Source organism: Sciurus carolinensis, chromosome 1, assembly GCF_902686445.1.
Source record: "Sciurus carolinensis chromosome 1, mSciCar1.2, whole genome shotgun sequence".
NCBI lineage: Eukaryota > Metazoa > Chordata > Mammalia > Rodentia > Sciuridae > Sciurus > Sciurus carolinensis.
In genome coordinates this window covers 95,654,217-95,674,202 of record NC_062213.1, presented here as the reverse complement: position 1 = coordinate 95,674,202, position 19,986 = coordinate 95,654,217, and the positions used below count along the sequence as shown (strand labels likewise).

General features: G+C 36.1%; 1 protein-coding gene and 1 pseudogene across 1 annotated transcript in view; one reads left to right on the top strand and one right to left on the bottom strand.

Annotated features, from left to right (window-relative positions):
• Nup210l (nucleoporin 210 like) overlaps positions 1-19,986 on the bottom strand; it is a 126,479-nt gene that overhangs the window by 37,433 nt on the left and 69,060 nt on the right. Inside the window, 4 exon segments of the mRNA XM_047557337.1 lie at positions 1,391-1,492; positions 1,797-1,901; positions 2,345-2,433; positions 5,983-6,175. Of these exon segments, the coding sequence (XP_047413293.1) occupies positions 1,391-1,492; positions 1,797-1,901; positions 2,345-2,433; positions 5,983-6,175 (489 nt within the window).
• On the top strand, positions 7,584-10,391 carry LOC124988561 (40S ribosomal protein S7-like; annotated as a pseudogene).

Here is a 19,986-nt window from a genome sequence, read left to right as displayed (position 1 = left end):
TACACCTAGTGCCTCAGTCTTTCTTTTGTAAAACTAATACTATGACTAAGGTAAGTTATATTTCTTTGCACTCTTATAAAGATATATATATATGTGTGTGTGTGTGTGTGTGTGTATGTATACACACACACACAATAACATAAAGTGTCATTTTTATTACTGTGAGTCAATTAAAAGCAAATTCTTTGGCATACTGACCTATGGAGTCAATTTAATATTTTGAATCTTCACATTCTGCTGAAAACAACATTTACTCTGCTTATAAAGTCAATACTACATTTAAATGTCTACTCAGTTATGTACATTGAAACTGATAAAAATGAACCTTTGTTTAATGAAAATCTTTGAACTAGATTGTGGGGAGCAGTGACTTGCCTTAGGATCTCTGACTGTCTTGCAGCAGAAGCCTGTGCCTGTGCTGGGAACTTCCTGTGCAAAGGTGCAGATCAAGATTGCCCAGTTGCTATGGTAACACCCTGCTTAAAGAGGTTTCATGCAAGGCACAGGACTATCAGTCTTGACCCTGAGTTCAGACACCAACTGCCAGGGGTAGAGAATTATGAGTGCAAAAAGATAATTATAATTGGTTGCCAGTACTTCATCCTTCAAGAGTACCTGCTTGGGCTGGGGATATAGCTCAGTTGGTAGAGTGCTTGCCTCACAAGCACAAGGCCCTGGGTTCAATCCTCAGCACTACAAAAAAATAAAAGACTGCCTGCTTTTAAAAAAAAAAAAATTTTTTTTTGTGGTGCTGGGAATCTATGGCCTTGTACTTGCAAGGCAAGCACTTTACTGACTGAGCTATCTCCCCAGCCCCCCCCCCCAAAAGTTTTATAGTCATAGATGGACAGCATGTCTTTATTTGTTTATGTGGTGCTAAGGATCAAACCCAGTATTTCACATGTGGTTAGGCAAACATTCTGCCACTGAGCTACAGCCCTAGCCCAAGGCTGCCTGCTTTAAAGAAACTTTCTCACAGAAAATCCTTTTGATGATAAAACCTATATAATAACATGCTGAGCTAGCTCTGGGCCATTGTTCCTCCATCAGAGGACAGTGTCCCACACAGTGTTCCTCCCTGTGTGTCTGTTTGTCTTTTCTAATTTCCCATCACCCCTTGCTGGTTTCTGAATTAACAGCTGTGCAGGTCATGGCACTAGATGTCTTTCATAACTAAATTCAACCAGAAGAAAAAACTGCCTAGTACTGTAGTTAGCTGTAGAAATAAACGCCCTTCATTTTGGTTGAAGAATCTATGTAGGTTAACCATGGAGAGAGAAACAAATTTTACTTTAGTAACAAGCATTAAACCTACAATATTTTTCCAATTTTTCTCCTAAGAGGGAGCTTTGGTCTGAGCTCATCAATCTAGAATATTTCTACAACTCACCTGAACAGAACTTTCTGCTTCCATATAAGTGATGGTGACAATATCCAGCTCACTGCTGTTGACTAAAAAATAACCAGATCCCTCCACAAGGCTAAATATTTCCTATGGAGAAATCAGACAAACAACATTCTATTCTCTTCTCTTCAGTTATAAATGACTCAAAGGAAAACATTAAAAAATTAAAAAAAAATTTTAATTAAAAGATTAAGATCAAAGATCAAAAGAAAAAATGACTGTTAAAGTATAATTGTTAAGGATATTACAATTAATCACTATAATTTTTATAAAAGTATGTGAGTGTTTCAGTGATTCTCAACACATAAGTGAGTTTTTTAAACTGTTATACTATAATTAATAACCTTCCCTCCAATACCATCCCACTACATTAGACCCATAAAGCTTCTACCTTCACATGAGGGTGGTTATAGATGGTGGCATTCTCCGGCAATACAGTTACATCATCGACCAGGAGCAGCTCCACAGCTGCAGATCTAGGCAAGTTGGAAATTTCCTAGCAATGTAATAAAAACCACAAAGGCAAATATAAACTTTTAATGCCTCAGTTTAGTGAGAGAAAATTCTAGTACTCATTCAAGTGCCAAAGATAACAGAATCACAGAGGTGCACAGTTCTCAGATTTACATCAGTTACAAACAACTTTTAAGGAAGAAACTTAAATTTCAATCATTTAATCTATATTTCTCTCTTACTTTATTTTATTTTTGTACCAGGGATTGAACCCAGAGGTGCATAATCACTGAGCCATGTCCCCAATCCTTTTTATTTTTTATTTTGAGACAGTGTCTCACTGAGTTGCTCAGAACCTTGCTAAGTTGCTGAGGTTGTCTTTGAACTTGCAATTCTCTTACCTTAGCCTCTCCAACCACTGGGATTATAGGTGTGTGCCACTGTGCCCAGCTAATTTATATTTCTAATACCACAATCTCCACTCACCTTTGGGCTTTTCTTCTCTGAATAGCCCACGAAATTGACTCCAATGAGTACAGTCCCTTTTATCTGATGTACTTTAAGGATCTGATGACCTGGAAACATGTAGAATAACACTCTGAGAAACAATAACACTTAGAACGCAAAAGTGCCTCCAGAAAACCAAATAGTGTTTTATTTCAGGGGAGAAAAATACTGAATGGGGAAATACACAAGTTTTTGTGCTGAACTGCCACTGTATTCCTATATAACCCTGAGCAACCAATTTATCTTCAGTTCCTTTATTAAATGAGGAACTGAGCAAGGCAAAATATAAAATTCTTTCTAGCTGTGATGGTCTATGAGTCAAAAAATAGGCTGAAAAGTGGTGTATGGAAATTTTTGTTCAATTTACAAATGAGAGTGACAAGGGATAGTCATTTTACTCTTCTAAACTGTTCTTTTTATGTAAATGTCATTGTTGCTCACTCAAAAATTTTAAATGGTTAAGCTTTATTACATTAGTTCAGACTTTTTAAACTAGTATGTCAAGGCTATAAGCTAATCCTGCTTTAATAATTCATTTGCCTTTTTTTTTTTTTCAGCACTGGGAATTGAACCTAGGGCTTCTACACTAGGCAAGTTCTCTACCACTAAGTTACATGCCCACCCCTCTTTTCCTTTTTTAACTTAGCAAACATGAATATGCCACTTCAGTCAGATCAATTTTTTTTTAATTTTTGTTTTTAGTTGTAGATGGACTTAATAATACCTTTATTTAATTTATTTATTTTTATGTGATGCTGAGTATCAAACCCAGTGCCTCACACTTGCTAGGTATTCACTCTACCACAGAGCTACAACCCCAGCCCTAGATCAATTCTTATAGCCTTAACACATAATGATCATGCCTAAATCTCCAAAGAATTTCCTCACTATACTATATTCATTCATTCTACAAAGATTTATCAAAGGCCTGTTATGTGCTAGCTACTATGCTAGGTAATTAGGATATATAACTGCGGAAGAAAATACAAGGCTTGCTTTTAAAGAAACCCAGTTTAAGTGAGGGGTGACTGAGAGTAAGTCAATCACTATGATGCAGTCTGAGTGTTATTATACAAGCATATAGAGAACACATAGGTAGATTAAATAAGGGTACAAAGAAGAAATATTTACTGGAAATTGGAGATTTTAGAAGGACAGAAGATTCCTACATTCTCTAGATAGGCTTCCAGTAAAAACGCAAGAAAAGCATGTTCTAAGGAAAATGAAAAAATGACATATGCAAAGTAAAGAGGCACAAGCCTTGTCATGGCTAAAGATCTAAAATTCAGTGTAAGAAAATGTAGGATATGTGTGAACAAAAAGAGTTGAAGTCAAAAAATAAGCAGGGATTGGTATGTTAACCTATAGCATTTGAATTTTATCCTGAAAGATACAGGAAGTCCCAGAGATAATATAATGACAGAATAGTCAGTAGTTTAGAGTATGGGCTTTGATATCATAGAAGCTACTGCTTCACCTATTTACCATTGTAATCTTAGGTCTTAAAACTTCCTGATAGAGGGACTGGGGAGATAGCTCAGTCAGTAGAGTGCTTGTCTTATAAGCATAAGGCCCTGGGTTTGATCCCCAGCACAAAAAACAAAAACAAAAAAACTTCCTGATAGAGTAAAAACTAAATAAATGTTTGATAAATGAGTAAATTAACAAAACAGGGATGATAATGCTAATCTGTCCCGGTTTACACAGGAGAATTTCTTGAGGAAAATGTATATAAAGGACTTAGTGCAGTGCCCAACTTGTCTTGAGAGTTCAGTAAATAGTAACCCAAAAACGTTTTTTAAGAAGGGTATGGTGGCACATGCCTGTAAGCCCAGCAGCTGAGGAGGCTGACGCAGGAAGATTGAAAATTCAAAGCCAGTCTCAGCAATTTAGGGAGACCCTCTTAAAAAAAAAGAAAAATTTAAGTGTTGGGGATGTGGCTCAGTGACTAAGCACCTCTAGATTCAATCGCCAGTATTAAAAAAAAGATTTTTTTTTTTTCAGAGAAACATTTGGATTTGTATTTCAGAATGATCAATCTGGACCTTAATGTGGAGAACAGACTAGAGAACAGTAGAGACATGATGAGATGTTAGGAGGCTGCTGTGATAATGCTGGATAGAAGTGATGAGGACTTTATTAATGATGGAGTTGGAAAGGAAGGGATGAAATGAAAAATATTTAGAAGGTAACACTAATGGTACTTGTGATTAATTAGCGCAGGGTATAAAAGGAACATCTCTTCTTTTTCTTTCTTGCAGTGCTAGGGATTGAGCCCAGAGCCTTGTGCTTGCAAGGCAGACACTCTACCAACTGAGCTATATTCTCAGCCAAAGTATGACTCTTCTTTACCATTTTTTACACTAATTGCATCATGCCACTGGTCTTAGTATTATGTTGACATGCTTTCTAGCTAAGCTATTAAACTTGTGTAAATTTGGGTATAAGCTTTTTATGTGTAGGGAATGGATTAAATCTTATTTCTTCTTTTTTAGATTCCCTATGCCACTACATCGTTCTACCATCCACTCAAATGCTCATGTCAAAAACCTAAGTTACCTTTTGAACTACTTTCTTCTTAACCGTTGGGATTTGTTTGTGGTAGATTGTTATATTAATGATCAACAATGATTCACACCTATTGGTATTCATACCTTTGTTCAGTCCTTACCCACCTTGACTCCAGTTTTGGCCAGGTGACTTGCTTTAAGTGAAGGAACATCAGCAAATGTGCTACAAACAGAGGCTTGATGAGTGGTAGCACAGACAGGCTTGTTACCTTCTTACAATCTCATTTAATGCCTCTGGTCCCCTTCTCTGTCTCTCTTGCCTTTTTTTTTTTTTTTTTTTTGGTACCGGGGATGGAACCCAAGGGCCCTTAACCACTGAGTCACATCCCCAGTCCTTTTAATTTTTTTTGTTTTGAGGCTCTTGCTAAATTGCTTAGGGCCTTGATAAGTTGCTGAGGCTGGCTTTGAACTTGCAATCCTCCTGCCTCAGCCTCCCAACCTGCTAGGATTACAGGTGTGCACCACTGTGCCTGCTCTTCAGCTAATTCTTTATATTTCCTTTTCCTACCACCCATTTCAGGTCTCCGTGTAAATATTGTTTTCTCAAAGAAGGTTTCTCTGTTTTAACTAGGTTGGGTCCCCCACTAGAAAATCTAAAGGCATCCTATATTTTCCCTTCAAAATGGCTAACAGTTATAATGTTTAAAGTCTGGCTTCCCCACTAAACTTTATCTATGAGGGCAGTGGCCATTTCTGCCTATTCACTATTCACTCTAATGCTTGGCAAAGGGCCCTAAACCTGATAGCCATTCAATTACTATTTGCTAATAAATAAATAATATTTCCATAATGTTAGGCAAATAATAAGTAATCACCACATTTTAAAATTAATTTACTTTTATCTCCTTAAGAGAAATGTTAGGCCCTAGACCTTAGCTTCACACATAAGGAAATCTACCTGTAGGTTTTCTAAAATAATACAAAGATCAAAGATGAAAGATGATATATAATAAAATTGAAAATAAAACCCTCACCTGTAAGGAAATACTTAGTGTGAACCATTTAGCAGGAAAAGCATAAGAAAGGATTCATAAATGTTCACAATACCATGTAACCGGGTCTGCCCACTGCCATCATCTTTGGCTACCATCTCCATTGACTTATAATCTTCAAAATGGGCTAGGGTCTCATTGGAAGATTTCCATTCTAGCATTAGTGAACTGAAATTATCGAACTTTCTCCTGTGTTGATCAAACACTGCCAGTTCCAGAACTGTGTCCCTCAGGCTTGATACAGGAATCTGCATTAAAATTAAAAAATAATGAAAAAACAAAACAAAAGCTAGGGATCATGTTCCTTTCATCTTTTTTTTTTTTTTTTTTTTTTTTTTTGGTGGTGCTGGGGATTGAACCCAGGGCCTTGGGGCAAGCACTTTATCACTCAGCTACAGTACCCAGGTCCTCATCTTTCTACTTTGACATTCTACTAATCTATGGATATTTTGAAAGAACAGTGTAATAATACCTATAAAAAGTCCACTTATATTCATCAATTCTTTTCTTTTCTTTTTGGTACTGGCATTGAAGTCATTAAGCCTCATCTCCAGATCTTTTAATTTATTATTTTTGAGATAGGGTCTCTAAGTTGTTGAGTCTGGCCTCAAACTTGTGATCCTCCTGCCTTGGCTTCCTGAGTTGCTGGGATTATAGGTGTGCACCAACACACTTGGCTTGATTAACTAATTATTAACATTTAATTATATTAACTTTTTCTTTCTCTCACTTTTCTTCCTTAATTTCCATGTATGGGGAGGAAGGCTATTTTGTTTTGTTTTCTGAGTATGTAGGCATCATGGCACTTTACCCCTAAATATTTTAGTATGAATTTCCTTAGAGAAAACATTGTGCTATGTAAGAGTAAAAATATTACCATATGCAAGAATATTAACATTAATTCAGTTAACATTTCAGTTTCCCAAAATGTCCCCTAAAATGCCTATTATTAATTTTGTTGTTTAGTTTTGATCTAGAAGTTAATCAAGGTGTACATATTATGTTTGGTTTTTTCTCTCTTTTTTTAATTTTTTTTTTTTTGTGCTGAGGGTGGAACCTAGGGACTCACACATGCTAGGCAAACACTCAACCACTGAACTAAATCCTCATCCCTGGTTGTTTATCTCTTTAGTTTCTTTTAATGTAGAAGAGTCACATCTGCTGGGCATGGTAGTGCATGCTTGTAATCCCAGTGGCCTGGGAGCCTGGGGCAAGAGGATCATGAGTGCAAAGTCAGCCTCAGCATCTTAGTGAGGCCCCATCTCAAAATAAAATACAAAAAAGGGCTGGGTATGTGGCTCAGTGGTTAAGGGCCCCTGTGGTGCCAAAAAAAAGAAGAAGAAGCATGAGGAGGAGGAGGAAGAGAAGACAAGGACACATCTGCCTTTTTTGGGTGTTTTTCATGACACTGAATTCTATGGAGTCTAGCCCAGTTTTTTTGTTAAATGTCCTATATTTTTAATGTTTAATTTCTTTGGTTGTTTTCTCATGATTATATTCAGATTAAATTTTGTGGCTGGGGGTGTAGATCAGTGGCAGAATACATATTTAGCATGTGTGAGGTCCTGGACTCAATTCCCAGAACAAGTAGAAAAATTATTATTATTACAATTATTTAACAAAATCACCTCATATGTGATTTATACTTATTACATTATGCTAGGAAGTGCATTCAGTGTTATACTGGAGCTTGCGCACAGGTAAGCTGATTATTAGTACCTCTTTACAACTCTGAGAATGGTGATGCCATATTCATAACTTGAAATTGATGGGAGTATGAACATCATAGAAACTGGAAAATATTACAGATCAGGTCTGTTAAACATTCATCAGCACACCAGTACACATAATATCATATTATTGTTCTATTAGTAATAACAAATTTGATCATCTGCTAAAGGTGGTGTTTGCTGCTAGAGATCTCTCTAGTATAAAAGTGCAGTTTCCCCTCTTTGTGATGGTACTTTGAAATTTTGAGAATATTCCATTTCCCAACAAGTTTAACCTACTAATTTTAACATTGATTGATAACCTTTGCCAGGGCCAATTATTACAATTAGTTTACAAAAAGACAAATGTCTAATTCCATGATTCCTTTTACATAAGCTGTCATTTCTCTGGCAAAGAGCATTCTTTTTTTCTTCTTCTTCCTTCCCTTCCTTATTTCCATCCTTGATTTGTTTCTCCCTCCCTTTTTTCTTTCCCTGTCTTTCTCTCTTATAATTTTTATTTTATTTTTTATTTTTTTGTGATTTTATTATTATTATTTTTTTGGCAGTGTTTGATCCTGAGTCAAGCTCATACTAGGCAAGCACTCTAGTGAGCTATATTCTGGTCCTTCCCTTATTATAATTTTAACCATCATGGATTTTATTTTTAACTTGATATTTTTGTCATTATTATTATTATTTTATTTTGGGGGTATTGGGGATTGAACTCAGGGGCACTAGACAGGGTCTTGCTAAATTGTTTAGGGCCTTGCTAAATTGCTGAGGCTAGTCTTGAACTTGTGATCCTCCTGCCTCAGTCTCCCAAGTTGCTGGGATGATAGGTGTGCACTAAGGTGCCCAGCCTCACTGAACAAATTCATTAGCAGATTTGAACAGTCAGGAGGAAGACTCAGAGAACTTGCATACAGGTCAATTGAGACTATCCAGTTTGATGAACAGAAAAGAAAAAAGAATGAAGAAAAATGAATAAGCATCTGAGACCTGTAGGGCATTATCCTTTGTCTCAATGTGCAAAATGGGAGTGCTAGGAAAAGAAATAACAGAAAAAGAGGAAGAATGAATATTTGAAGAAATAATGGTTGAAAATTTAACAAACTGATGAATAACACCAAACATTCAAGGAGCTCAAAGAAGCTAGTACACGAATTAGAAAAAAAAACTCAAGAATTTCCTTGCATAGTAAATTCCAAGAGATCCATATCTAGACATATCATAGTCTGTCCAAAGTCAAAGACACAAATGGAATTGTAAGGCAGAAAGAGAAAAGGGATTCATTATTTATATGGGATCCTTCATGGAATTAACAGTTAATCTCTCATCAGAAATCATGAAGGACAGAAGATAGTAAGAGGACATATTCAAAGTGACAAAAGAAAAAGACTGCCAATCAAGAGTTCTTTTTTCCAGTACAGGGGATCAAAACTAGGGCCTTGTGCATACTAGGCAAGTACTCTACCACTGAGTTACATCCTAGGCCCCAACCAACAATTCTATATGAGCACAACAATGGAAAAATTAAAACATTCTTCCAGCTAATAAAAATGTAAAGAATTTTTTGCTAGCAGAACTGCCCTATAAGAAATGAAAAGGGAGTTGGTCATGGTGGCACATGCCTGTAATCCCAGTGACTTGGGAGGCTGAGGCAACAGGATTGCAAGCATGAGGCCAGCCTCATCAATTTAGCAAGGACCTAAGCTGCCTTAAAAGAAAAAATAAAAAGGGCTGGGTTGTGCTCCTGGTTTCAATCCCCGATACCAAAAAAAAAAAGAAGAAGAAGAATTAAAAAGAGAGAAGAAATGAGTTTTTGTTTGTAATTATTTTTTCTCCTAATTTAAAAGACAAATGTATAAAACAATAATTCTAAAGCTGTTTGGTGGGCATATGATATATAAATATGTAATCCATATGACAATAACAGCATGAAAGGAGGGGGAGGAATAAATTGACTATACAGGAGTGAAAGTTTTACACATTACTGAAATTAAGTTGCTCTTATTCCAAACTAGACTGTTTAAGATTAATATGTTAATTGTAATCCTCAGGGAAACAACTGAAAAATTAACTCAAAATAATATAGCTTCCTAAGCTGGCACTCAACAAGGAGAAGGTCATATTCAGTTTAAGTAGGAAGACTGTAAAGGCCAAAGTCAAGAAACTAGTCAGACTTGAGTCTAGCATCCTTCAGGTTCTTCTCCCGGCCTCCCTCTGCCCTGCCCTCAGGCTCTTCTTGAGTTGGAGAGGAACTTGGAACTCTAGGTTCAGCTAAGGAAGCTCAACATAACAGCAGTCAAGGAAAATGAAGTTGGTGATGGTCAACAACTGGGTTATCTTTGTTCTCATTTCTCAACTGAAATCTTTCCAGGAAGTCTAAATCTAGCTAGTACATGGATTGGAGAAAAAACTCAGCAGGAAGCACATTATCTTTATTTCTCTTTCTCAAAGGATAATTCTGCCAAAACTAACTCAAAAAAAGTCATAAGCATATAATAGGCACAAATGTCCCAGGAGCTGCATTCTGACAGTTGTGATTGATATGATGTTTGAGGACTTGGTCTCCTCAAATGAAATTGTGGGCAAGACAATCTGAGTAAGGCTGGATGGCAGCCAGTTCACAAAGGTTTATTTGGACAAAGCACAGCAGAACAATGTAGAGCATGAGGTTGAAACATTTTGCTGGTGTGTTATAAGAAGCTCACAGGACAAGGATATTAATTTTGAATTCCCACAGTTTTAGTTGTAAACAAACTTGACTAAATAAAATATCATTCACACAAAAAATTATACTAAAAAAGAACAAGAAAATTAAAATGGTACACTGTAAAACATCTAACACAAAAGGAATATGAAATGGAGAAATAGAGGAACAAAATAGATACATGACAGAGAAAACAAGTAGCAAAATGGCAGACATAAATCCTACCTTATCAGGAATTGTACTAAATGTAAGTAAGTTACACATGCCAATAAAAAGGCAGAGATTAGCCTAGTGGATATAAAGTATGATTCAGTTATATGCTGTCTACAAGAGAAAAATACAGGTTAAAAGTACAAGGTTGGGAAAAATGATATATTTTGCAAACAGTAACTAAAAAAAGAGCTGGAATAATTTATATTAATATCAGAAAAGTAGACTTTAAGACAAAAAAAATGTTTCTAGAGAAAAAGAAGGACATTTTATAATGATAAAACAAACTTGTATAACTGAGTAGTTTTTGTCTTCAGTTCCTGTTTGGTAATTACTAAACATGGATTTTCTTGAGCAACAGGATTGTACTTATTACTCATGGTGGGCCTCGTGGATCACACCTAAGTTTATGCTAATGATGACTCAGGATGAAGGCTGATCAGATCAGAAAGTATAATCATGTGATTAGAAGGATGTGCTTTGAGCCAGGTAATATCAGCCCAATGTCCAGAGAGAGAAGGTGGTTTGGAGATTGAGTACAGTCACATAGACATGATCTAATCAATCATGCTTATATAATAGAAATCCAATAAAAACACTGGTCACCAAAGCTTGGTGGAACTTCCTGATTGTGAATACATTGATACCTTCAACCTGATCTATAGTCTCACCAGATCCTAATTTGATGGGTAGAGGGCACAGAAGATTCAGGTCTAGGACCTTTCCAGACCTCTCCCATGTTGATTCAGCTTCATTTCCTTGATAATAAAACTGTAACTGAATCATTCTTTTGTTGTTGTTGTAGTTTCTTGGTGCTGAGGATTGAAATCTAGTGCCTTGAGCATGCCAAAACACTCTAGAACTTAACTACATCCCTAGCCCTTCTGTGAGTAATTTTAATGAATCATCAAACCTGTTTGTCAGGAGTTAAGGTGGCCTATGAGCCCCTCAAGTTGTGGCCATTGTCTGAAGTGAGAGCAGTCTTGCTGGGGACTGTGCTCTTAAAACTGTGGAGCCTGAGCTAACTCTGCATAGTTAGTGTCAGAATTGCATTGTAGTATCACAAAAGGGTCAATCTATTAAAAATATGTAACACTTATAAATGTACATACTTATGTAATTAACAAGCGTCCAAAAATACCTGAAGCAAAAAGTGATAAAACTGAAGGAAGAAACAGAGAAAAAGAGGAAGAATGAATATTTGAAGAAATAATGGCTGAAAACAAACTGATGAAAAACACTCAACATTCAGGAAGCTCAAAGAACTTCTGTAATAGTAAATTAAACAAGATCCACATCTAGGCATGTCATATCTATCCACTAATGGACAGGAGATCGAAAGACTTAAACAGCACTGTAAACCATCTGAACTTATCAAATATCTGTTTTTTGCAAGAACAGCAGGATAGTATTTTGTTTTGTTTTGGTACTGAGGATTGAAAGGGATAGCCACATCCCTAGCCCCCACCCTCTTTTTTTTTTTTTTTTTTTTTCCCGATGCTGGGGATTGAACCCAGGTCCTTGTGCTTGTGAGGCAAGCACTATACCAACTGAGATATAACCCTAGCCCCCTAGCCATTTTTAAAAAATATTTTATTTAGTTTTATTTAGAGACAGGGTCTTACTGAGTTGCTAAGGGAATCTAAATTGTTGAAGTTTGCTTTGAACTTGCAATCCTTCTGACTCAGCCTCCCGAGCAAGGAGCTGGGATTACAGGAGTTCATCACAATACCCAGATAGGATACACTTTTTTAAAGAGCACCTGGAACATCTTCTAGCATAGAACATGTGTTTGGACATAAGTCTCAATAAAAGTACTTGAATTATAAAGTTGTTCTTTAATGATAATGGAATGAAATTAGGAATCAATAACACAGAACATTTGTGATATTCACAAATGTGTGGAACTTAACACACTTCTAAGTAACCAATGAACCAAAGAAGAAATTACAAATTAGAAAATGTTTTGAGCCAGGCATGGTGCATATTCCTGTAATCCCAATGGTTCAGGAGGCTGAAGCAGGAGGATTGCATGTTCAAAGCCAGCTTCAGCAACTTAGACAGGCTCTCAGCAATTATGTGAGACTGTGTCTCTAAATAAAATACAAAAAAGGGCTGGGGATGTGCCTAGTGGTTAAGTGCCCCTGGGTTCAATTCCTGGTATCAAAAAACATAAAATAGTTTTGAGATGAATAAAACACAAACACACCCAGGCACAGTGAAGAATGCCTGAAATCTCAGCTACTTGTGAAAGTGAGAAAGGAGGACTGCATTTAGAGTGGCATAGAGGGTTGGGGATGTGGCTCTGTGGTTAAATGCTTGGGGGTTCAATCTCTGGTGCCAAAAAGAAAAAGGGAAAAAAAAGGAAAGAAAGAAAAGAAAAGAAAGAGTTGGAGAACAACTGCTCAGTCAGGTAGGTGACAGAGGGAATGCACTGAGGTTTAATATAAATATAAATAAAATCAATCAGAATTTAGCTAAACCAGGTAATGCACAGGCAGCTGCTATGAGAAGTGCTCTGCTTTTCTTAATTTATGAGCAGAGAACTATGGTGGGGAGCCATCTTTTGGAGTTATGCCTGCACTTGAACCTTAGGGAAACACAATCCCCTGGAGATCACAGCAAAATGCCAGACACAAATGACCTGGTAGCAAGCCATCTGAATAATTTATACAATGAAATCACTCCAAGCCTAAATCCAGTGAAACCCCTTGGCCAGCAGTAGGAACAGATGGTGCTGGGGTCACTCTCTGAACTCTCAGATGCACAATAAGTCAAATAAAAAATTCAGTGAAAAATCTCTAGAATAGACTAGATGAAGCAGAAGAAAGAATATCAGGGCTCAAGGACAAGATGGGCAAACTGGAACATTCAGACAATAATAAAGAAAAAATAGAAATAAAAAGAAACTACAGATAGATCTCTGGAGCAATATTAAAAGACCAAATTTAAGACTCTAAAGTGTCAGCCAAGGGCCAGGTCTGGGGCTCAGTGGCACAGCACTTACCTTGCACATGTGAAGGACTGGGTTATATCCTTAGCACCACATTAAAAAAAAAAAAAAAAAAAAACCCAAATAAAATAAAGAGATACTGTCCATCTATAACCACAAAATTCTTTTTTAAATAAAAAAAATAAAGTCTCAGTGAGGGCCATGGCACATGCCTATAATCCCAGCTAATCAGGAAGCTGAGGCAGGGAGATTACAAGTTTGAGGCCAGCCTCAGTAATTTAGTAAGACCCTGTCTCAAAATATAAAATAAAAGGGACTGGAAATATAGCTCAGTGATAAAGTACCCCTGGGTTAAATATCCAGTACTCTAAAAAAGGAAAACAACTTTTAGGTCTAAAGAAAGGAATAAAGATGCTGGCTAATGGCATAGAAAACTTATTCAGTGAAATAATAGCAAAAAAAGAAAATCTCTCATTTGTGAATAAGATGAACCTGCAAATACTGCAAACATTTATAATTCCAAATACACATGACCAAAATAGAATCACTCCATGATATGATAGTTAAAATGCCAACAATTAAAAATAAAGAATTTTAACAGCAGCAAGAATGAAGCTCCAAGAGACTTATATAGTCAAACCTATCAGAACAATACCAGATTTCTCAAAAGAAACTCTAAAGGCCAGGAAGGCATGGAATGATATATTTCAAGCCCTGAGAGAAAATAACTGTCAACTAGATTACAATATACAGCAAAGCTATCCTTCAGAATTGGAGAAAAAATAAAAACCTTCCAAGAGATAAGAATAAACTAAAGGAATTCATGACCACTAGGATAGCATTGTAGAAGATACTTAAAGGAATCCTACACAGAGAAAATGATAAAAACTACTAAAAGAGCACCAGAAAAATAACTCTCATTAGAAGAATTGATAAGCAAATGAGAATCAGAAATGAATCAGACATAAGAAATAAAACAAAATGACAAGAAATAATACATACCTTTCTATAATAAATGTTGAATGTAAATGATATCCTCTAATTGAAAGACAAAATTGGCAGACTGGATTTGAAAACAAGGCCCAACCACATGTTGTTTGCAAGAAGCACACTTAACTAGCAAAAACATTTACAGATTGAAAAGAGAAAAAATGATATTCCATGCAAATGGAGTCCAAAAGCAAGCAGAATTAGCTATTCTTATATCCAACAAGGCAGATCTCAAGTCAAAATTAATCAGAAGAGACAAAGAAGGTCACTATGTGTTGGTAAAGGGAATAATCCAACAAGAAGATATAATGATTGTAAATATTTATTCCCCAAATGTAAGTGTACCCAATTTCATTAAAAAACAACCACTTGACAGAAAGGGGCAGATAGGCCCCAGTTCAATAACAATGGGTGACTTCAAAATACCACTCTTCCTAATAGATCATACAGATGTAAAATCAATAAAGATACTACAGACTTAAACTATACTTTAGATCAAAATGTACTTAATAGATTTCTATGTAATATTTTAACCAACAAAAGCCAAATACATTTTTTTTTAGCTCTTCATGGAACTTTCTCCAAAATAGATAATGCATTAGGCCATAAAGCACATCTTAGCAAATTCCAAAAATGTTTTAGATAATTCCTTGAATTTTGTCAGATCATAATGAAATTTTTTAGAAAGCAACAGCAAGGAAAAAAAGTACAAAAACTACATAAACACATGGAGATTGAACAATATGCTTTTTTTTTTTTTTGCACTAGGGATTGAACCCTGGGGCATTTTACATTGAGCTACATCATTCCCAGTTCTTTCTGTTATTTATTTTGAGACAGGGTCTCACTAAATTACAGGGTGTCCTTGAATTTGCAATCTTCCTGCCTCAGCCTCTCAAGTAGATGGGATTACAGGTGTGTACCACTGCTCCCACACCCCAAATCACACTTTTGAATGATGAATATGTCATTGAAGAACTTAAGGGAGAAATTTAAAAATTTTTAGACTGGGTATGGTGGCACACACCTGTAATCCCAGTGACTCAGGAGCCTGAGGCAGGAGGATTACAAGTTCAAGGCCATCCTCAGCAACTTAGAGAAGCCCTAGCAACTTAGCAAGACCCCATTTCAAAAGAAAAAAAAATAGAAAAGGGTTGAGGATGTGACTCATTGGTAAAATGCCTCTGGATTCAATCCCTAATACCAAGATAAATAAATAAATGTTAAAAAATAAAAAAAAATTCTTAGAATCAAACAAGACTAGAAGAACAAAATATCATAATCTCTAGGATGTAGTGAAGGAAATTCTAAGAGGTAAGTTTATAGTTATGAGTGCCTACATTAAAAAGCAGAAAGACCTTAAACAATCTAATGATACATCTCAAGACCTTAGGAAAATAAGAACAAACCAATCCTAAAACTAGTAGAAGGAAATGAATATTAAAGATCAAAGCTAGGGCTGGGGATATAGCTCAGTTGGTAGAGTGCTTGCCTCGCAAGCACAAGGCCCTGGGTTCAAATCCCCAGCACCGCCTAAATAAATAAATAAATAAATAAAGATCAAAGCTAAAATTAATGAAAAAGAGAATAAAAGAATAATACAAAAGATAAGTGAGACAAAGAATTGGTTCTTTGTAAAAATAAACAAGTTTGATAAACCCTTAACCAAATTAACTAAAAGAAAGAGAGAGAAGACTCAAATTAATAAAATCAGAGATGAAAAGGAGTATATTACAACAGATAACACTGAAATTCAGAAGATAATTAGGGACTATTTTGAAAACTTATGTTCCAATAAATTGGAAAATCTAGAAGAAATGAATAAATTCCTCAACATATACAACCTACTAAATTTGTACCAAGAAGATATAGAAAACCTGAACAGTCCAAAAATAAGCAATGAGATAAAACAGTAATAAACAGCCTCTCAACAAATAAAAACCAAGGACCAGGATTCATGGCTAAATTTTAACAAATCTTTAAAGAAGAGATTCTCTTCAAATTATTTCATGAGGAGCTGTGGTTGTAACTCAGTGGTATAGAGGTTGCCTAGCATGTGTGAGGAGGCACTGTTGTTTGATCTTCAGCACCACATAATAATAAATAAATAAAGGTATCCATCTACAACTAAAAAAAAAACTTTAAAAAAATTTATTCCATGAGATAGTTTGGAATGATTCCAAACTTAGTCTATGAAACCAGCATCACATTGACACTAAAAACAAATAAGGACACCTCAAGAAAAGAAAATTAGAGACCAATATCCTGAATGAATACAGATGTAAAAATACTTGCAAACTATATTCAACAATATAGTAAAAATATCATACATCATGATCAAGTTATTTCATTCCAGGGATGCAAAGATGGTTCAATATACACAAATCAATAAATATATCACATAAATAGGATCGAGGGCAAAAATCACACAATCTGGAGCCAGTTATAGTGGTATATGCCTGTAATCCCAGTGATTCAGGAGGTTGAGGCAAGAGGATCACAAGCCTGAAAAAACATAGCAAGATTCTGTCTCAAAAATAAGAAAGGGCTGGGGATGTATGTAGCTCAGTGATAGAGCATCCCAGGTTCAATACCCAGTACCACAAAAAAAAAAAAAAAAAAAAAAAAAAAAAAGATCACACAAACTTCTCAATAGATACAAAAAAAGTTCTCAGTAAAATCCAACATCCTTCATAATAAAAATCCTGAAAAAACTATAGCTAGAAGTAGTATACTTCAACATAACAAAGGCTACATATGACAAACCCAAAGTTAATATCATATTGAGTGAGGAAAAAACTCAAAGCATTTCCTTCAGAATGAGGAACAAGACAAGGATGCTCATTCTCACCACTTATACACAATATAATATGAGATATTTACTTAATGATTTATTTTTTCAGTGCTAGATATTTTAGCCAGAGCAACTAGGCAAGAGAAAGAAATAAAAGTGATACAAACAGAAGAGAAAGGAGTCAGATTTCTTTATTTGCGAATGGTATGATCCTATACTTAGAAGACTCAACAGGTTCCACCAGGAGACTTCTAAATCAAATAAAGTCAGCAAAGTAGCAGGATGCAAAATCAACATGTGAAAATCAATAGATTCTATTTACACCAATAACGAACCCACTAAGAAAGAAATTGGAAAAAAAATATGTTTTTTTTTGGGGGGGGGTACTGGGGATTGAACTCAGGGACACTTGACAACTGAGCCACATCCCGAATCCTATTTTATATTTTTATTTAGAGACAGGGTCTCACAGAGTTGCTTAGCACCCACTTTTGCTGAGGCTGGTTTGAACTGATTTTCCTGCCTCAGCCTCCCAAGCTGCTGGGATTAGAGGCGTGCACCACCCCACCTGGCTTCTATTTTCAATCACTTAAAAAAATACCTAGGAATAAATCTAATCAAGGAGGTAAAAGATTTCTACAAGAAAAATTATAGATCACTGACAAAAGAAATTAGACACTAGAAAATGGAAAGACCCATGTTCATTGATATTAAAAAAAAAAAGTGGTTCTGGAACCAAAAGTCATCTACAGATTCAATGCAATCCCCATTAAAATATCAATGACATACTTTACAAAAGTAGAAAAAAATCCTAAAATTCATTTGGAAGAACAAAAAATCCAGAAGAGTCAAAGCAATCCTGAGCAAAAAGAGCAACATATAAGTATCATAATACTGGTTTCAAATTATATTACAATCCCATTAAGTAACAAACACAGCATGGTACTGGCATACGTGGACCAATGGAACAGAATAGTAGACACAGAGACACACACAGTTACAGGAATCTGACTTTTTTTTTTTTTTTGGTTCTGTATTGAACTCAGGGATACTCCACCATTGAGCTACGTCCCCAGCCCCTTTATATTTTCATATAAAGTAAAAAAAATGTAAGGCTTGGAAAGTTGAAAGAATCCTCCTCACATTTCATAGCATGAAAATGGCATTGCTGGGGATAGAACCCAGGTCCAAGACAGATGTAGTTGTGCATGCCTGAAATCCCAGTAACTCAAGAGGTTGAGGCAGGAGTAACTCAAGAGGTTGAGGCAGGAGGAGTGTAAATTCAAGGACAATCTGGGTATCATAGCAAGACGTCTCAAAATTAAAAAAAAAATATATCGCCCACCTCCCCCCACAAAGGGCTAGGGATGGAGCTCAGTGGTAGAGAATGCCTGGGTTCAATCCCTAGTACAGTAAAAAAAAAAAAAAAAGAACCTAGGTCTGAGTTAATGGGAACCCATTTCATGCCTACGAATAGCTCTAGAGTCTGTGGGCTGTGGCGGGATGGTAAGAGCTAAGTTATAGAAAGTCTCTTGGAGAAATATGGGTTTTTGATAAGCTCCCTGCCCTGCCTTGACCAGCATGTGAGAGTGCTTGCTTGCCAGGGGGAACCTCCCACGCCTAGAAACTTTAGAACTGCTACAAAAAAAATGGGGGAAAAACATATAGGCACAGACAATGACTTCCTATATACAATTGCTATAGCTCAGAAAATAATCCCAAGAATTGATAAATGTGATGGTATTAAAAACTTCTGCACAGCAAAGGAAAATTAACAGAGTGAAGAGACAAGTTTACAGAATGGGAAAAATCTTTGCTAGCTATTCTTCCAATAGAGGATTAATATCCAGAATATATAAGGAACTCAAAAAACTCAAAACAGCAAAACAAAAAATAACCCATTCAATACATGGATGAGCAAACTGACAGTTCTCAAAAGAAGTACAAATGACCAATAATTACATTAAAAAAATATTCAACATCTTTAATCATCAGGGAAATGTAAATCAAGGCTATATCAAGATTCTATCTTGGGCTGCAGCTGTGGCTCAGTGGTAGAGCGCTTGCCTGGCATGTGTGAGGCCCTGAGTTTGATCCTCAGTACTGCATATAATTAAATAAAATAAAGGTCCATTGACAACTAAAAAATTTAAAAAATTAAAACTGCAAAAAAAAAAAAAAAAAAAAAAAAAAAAAAAAGATTCCATCTACTTCCAGGCAGAATGGCAACCATCAAGAATACAAACTGGACTGTGGATTTAGCTCAGTTGGTAGAGAGCTTGCCTCACAAGCACAAGGCCCTGGGTTCAATCCCCAGCACCACAAAAAAAAAAAAAAAAAAAAAAAAGGTAAAATAACTTTGGCACATGGCTAAGACAGGAGAATTGTGACTTCAAAGTCAGCCTCAGCAATAGAGAGTTGCTAAACAACTCAGTGAGACTCTGTCTCTAAATGAAAGTACAAAAAGGGGAGGGGTACTGGAGATGTGGCTCAGTGGTTAAGCACCCCTGGATTCAATCCTTGGTATGGGGCGGGGGAATACAAAAAACAGCTGGGTATGGTGGACCACACCAGTAATCCCAGCCCATAATCCCAGCCAGGCACACTGGTGCACACCTCTAATCCCTCCCTATAACTGGGAGGCTGAGACAGGAGGATTGCAAATTCAAAGCCAGCCTCAGCAACTT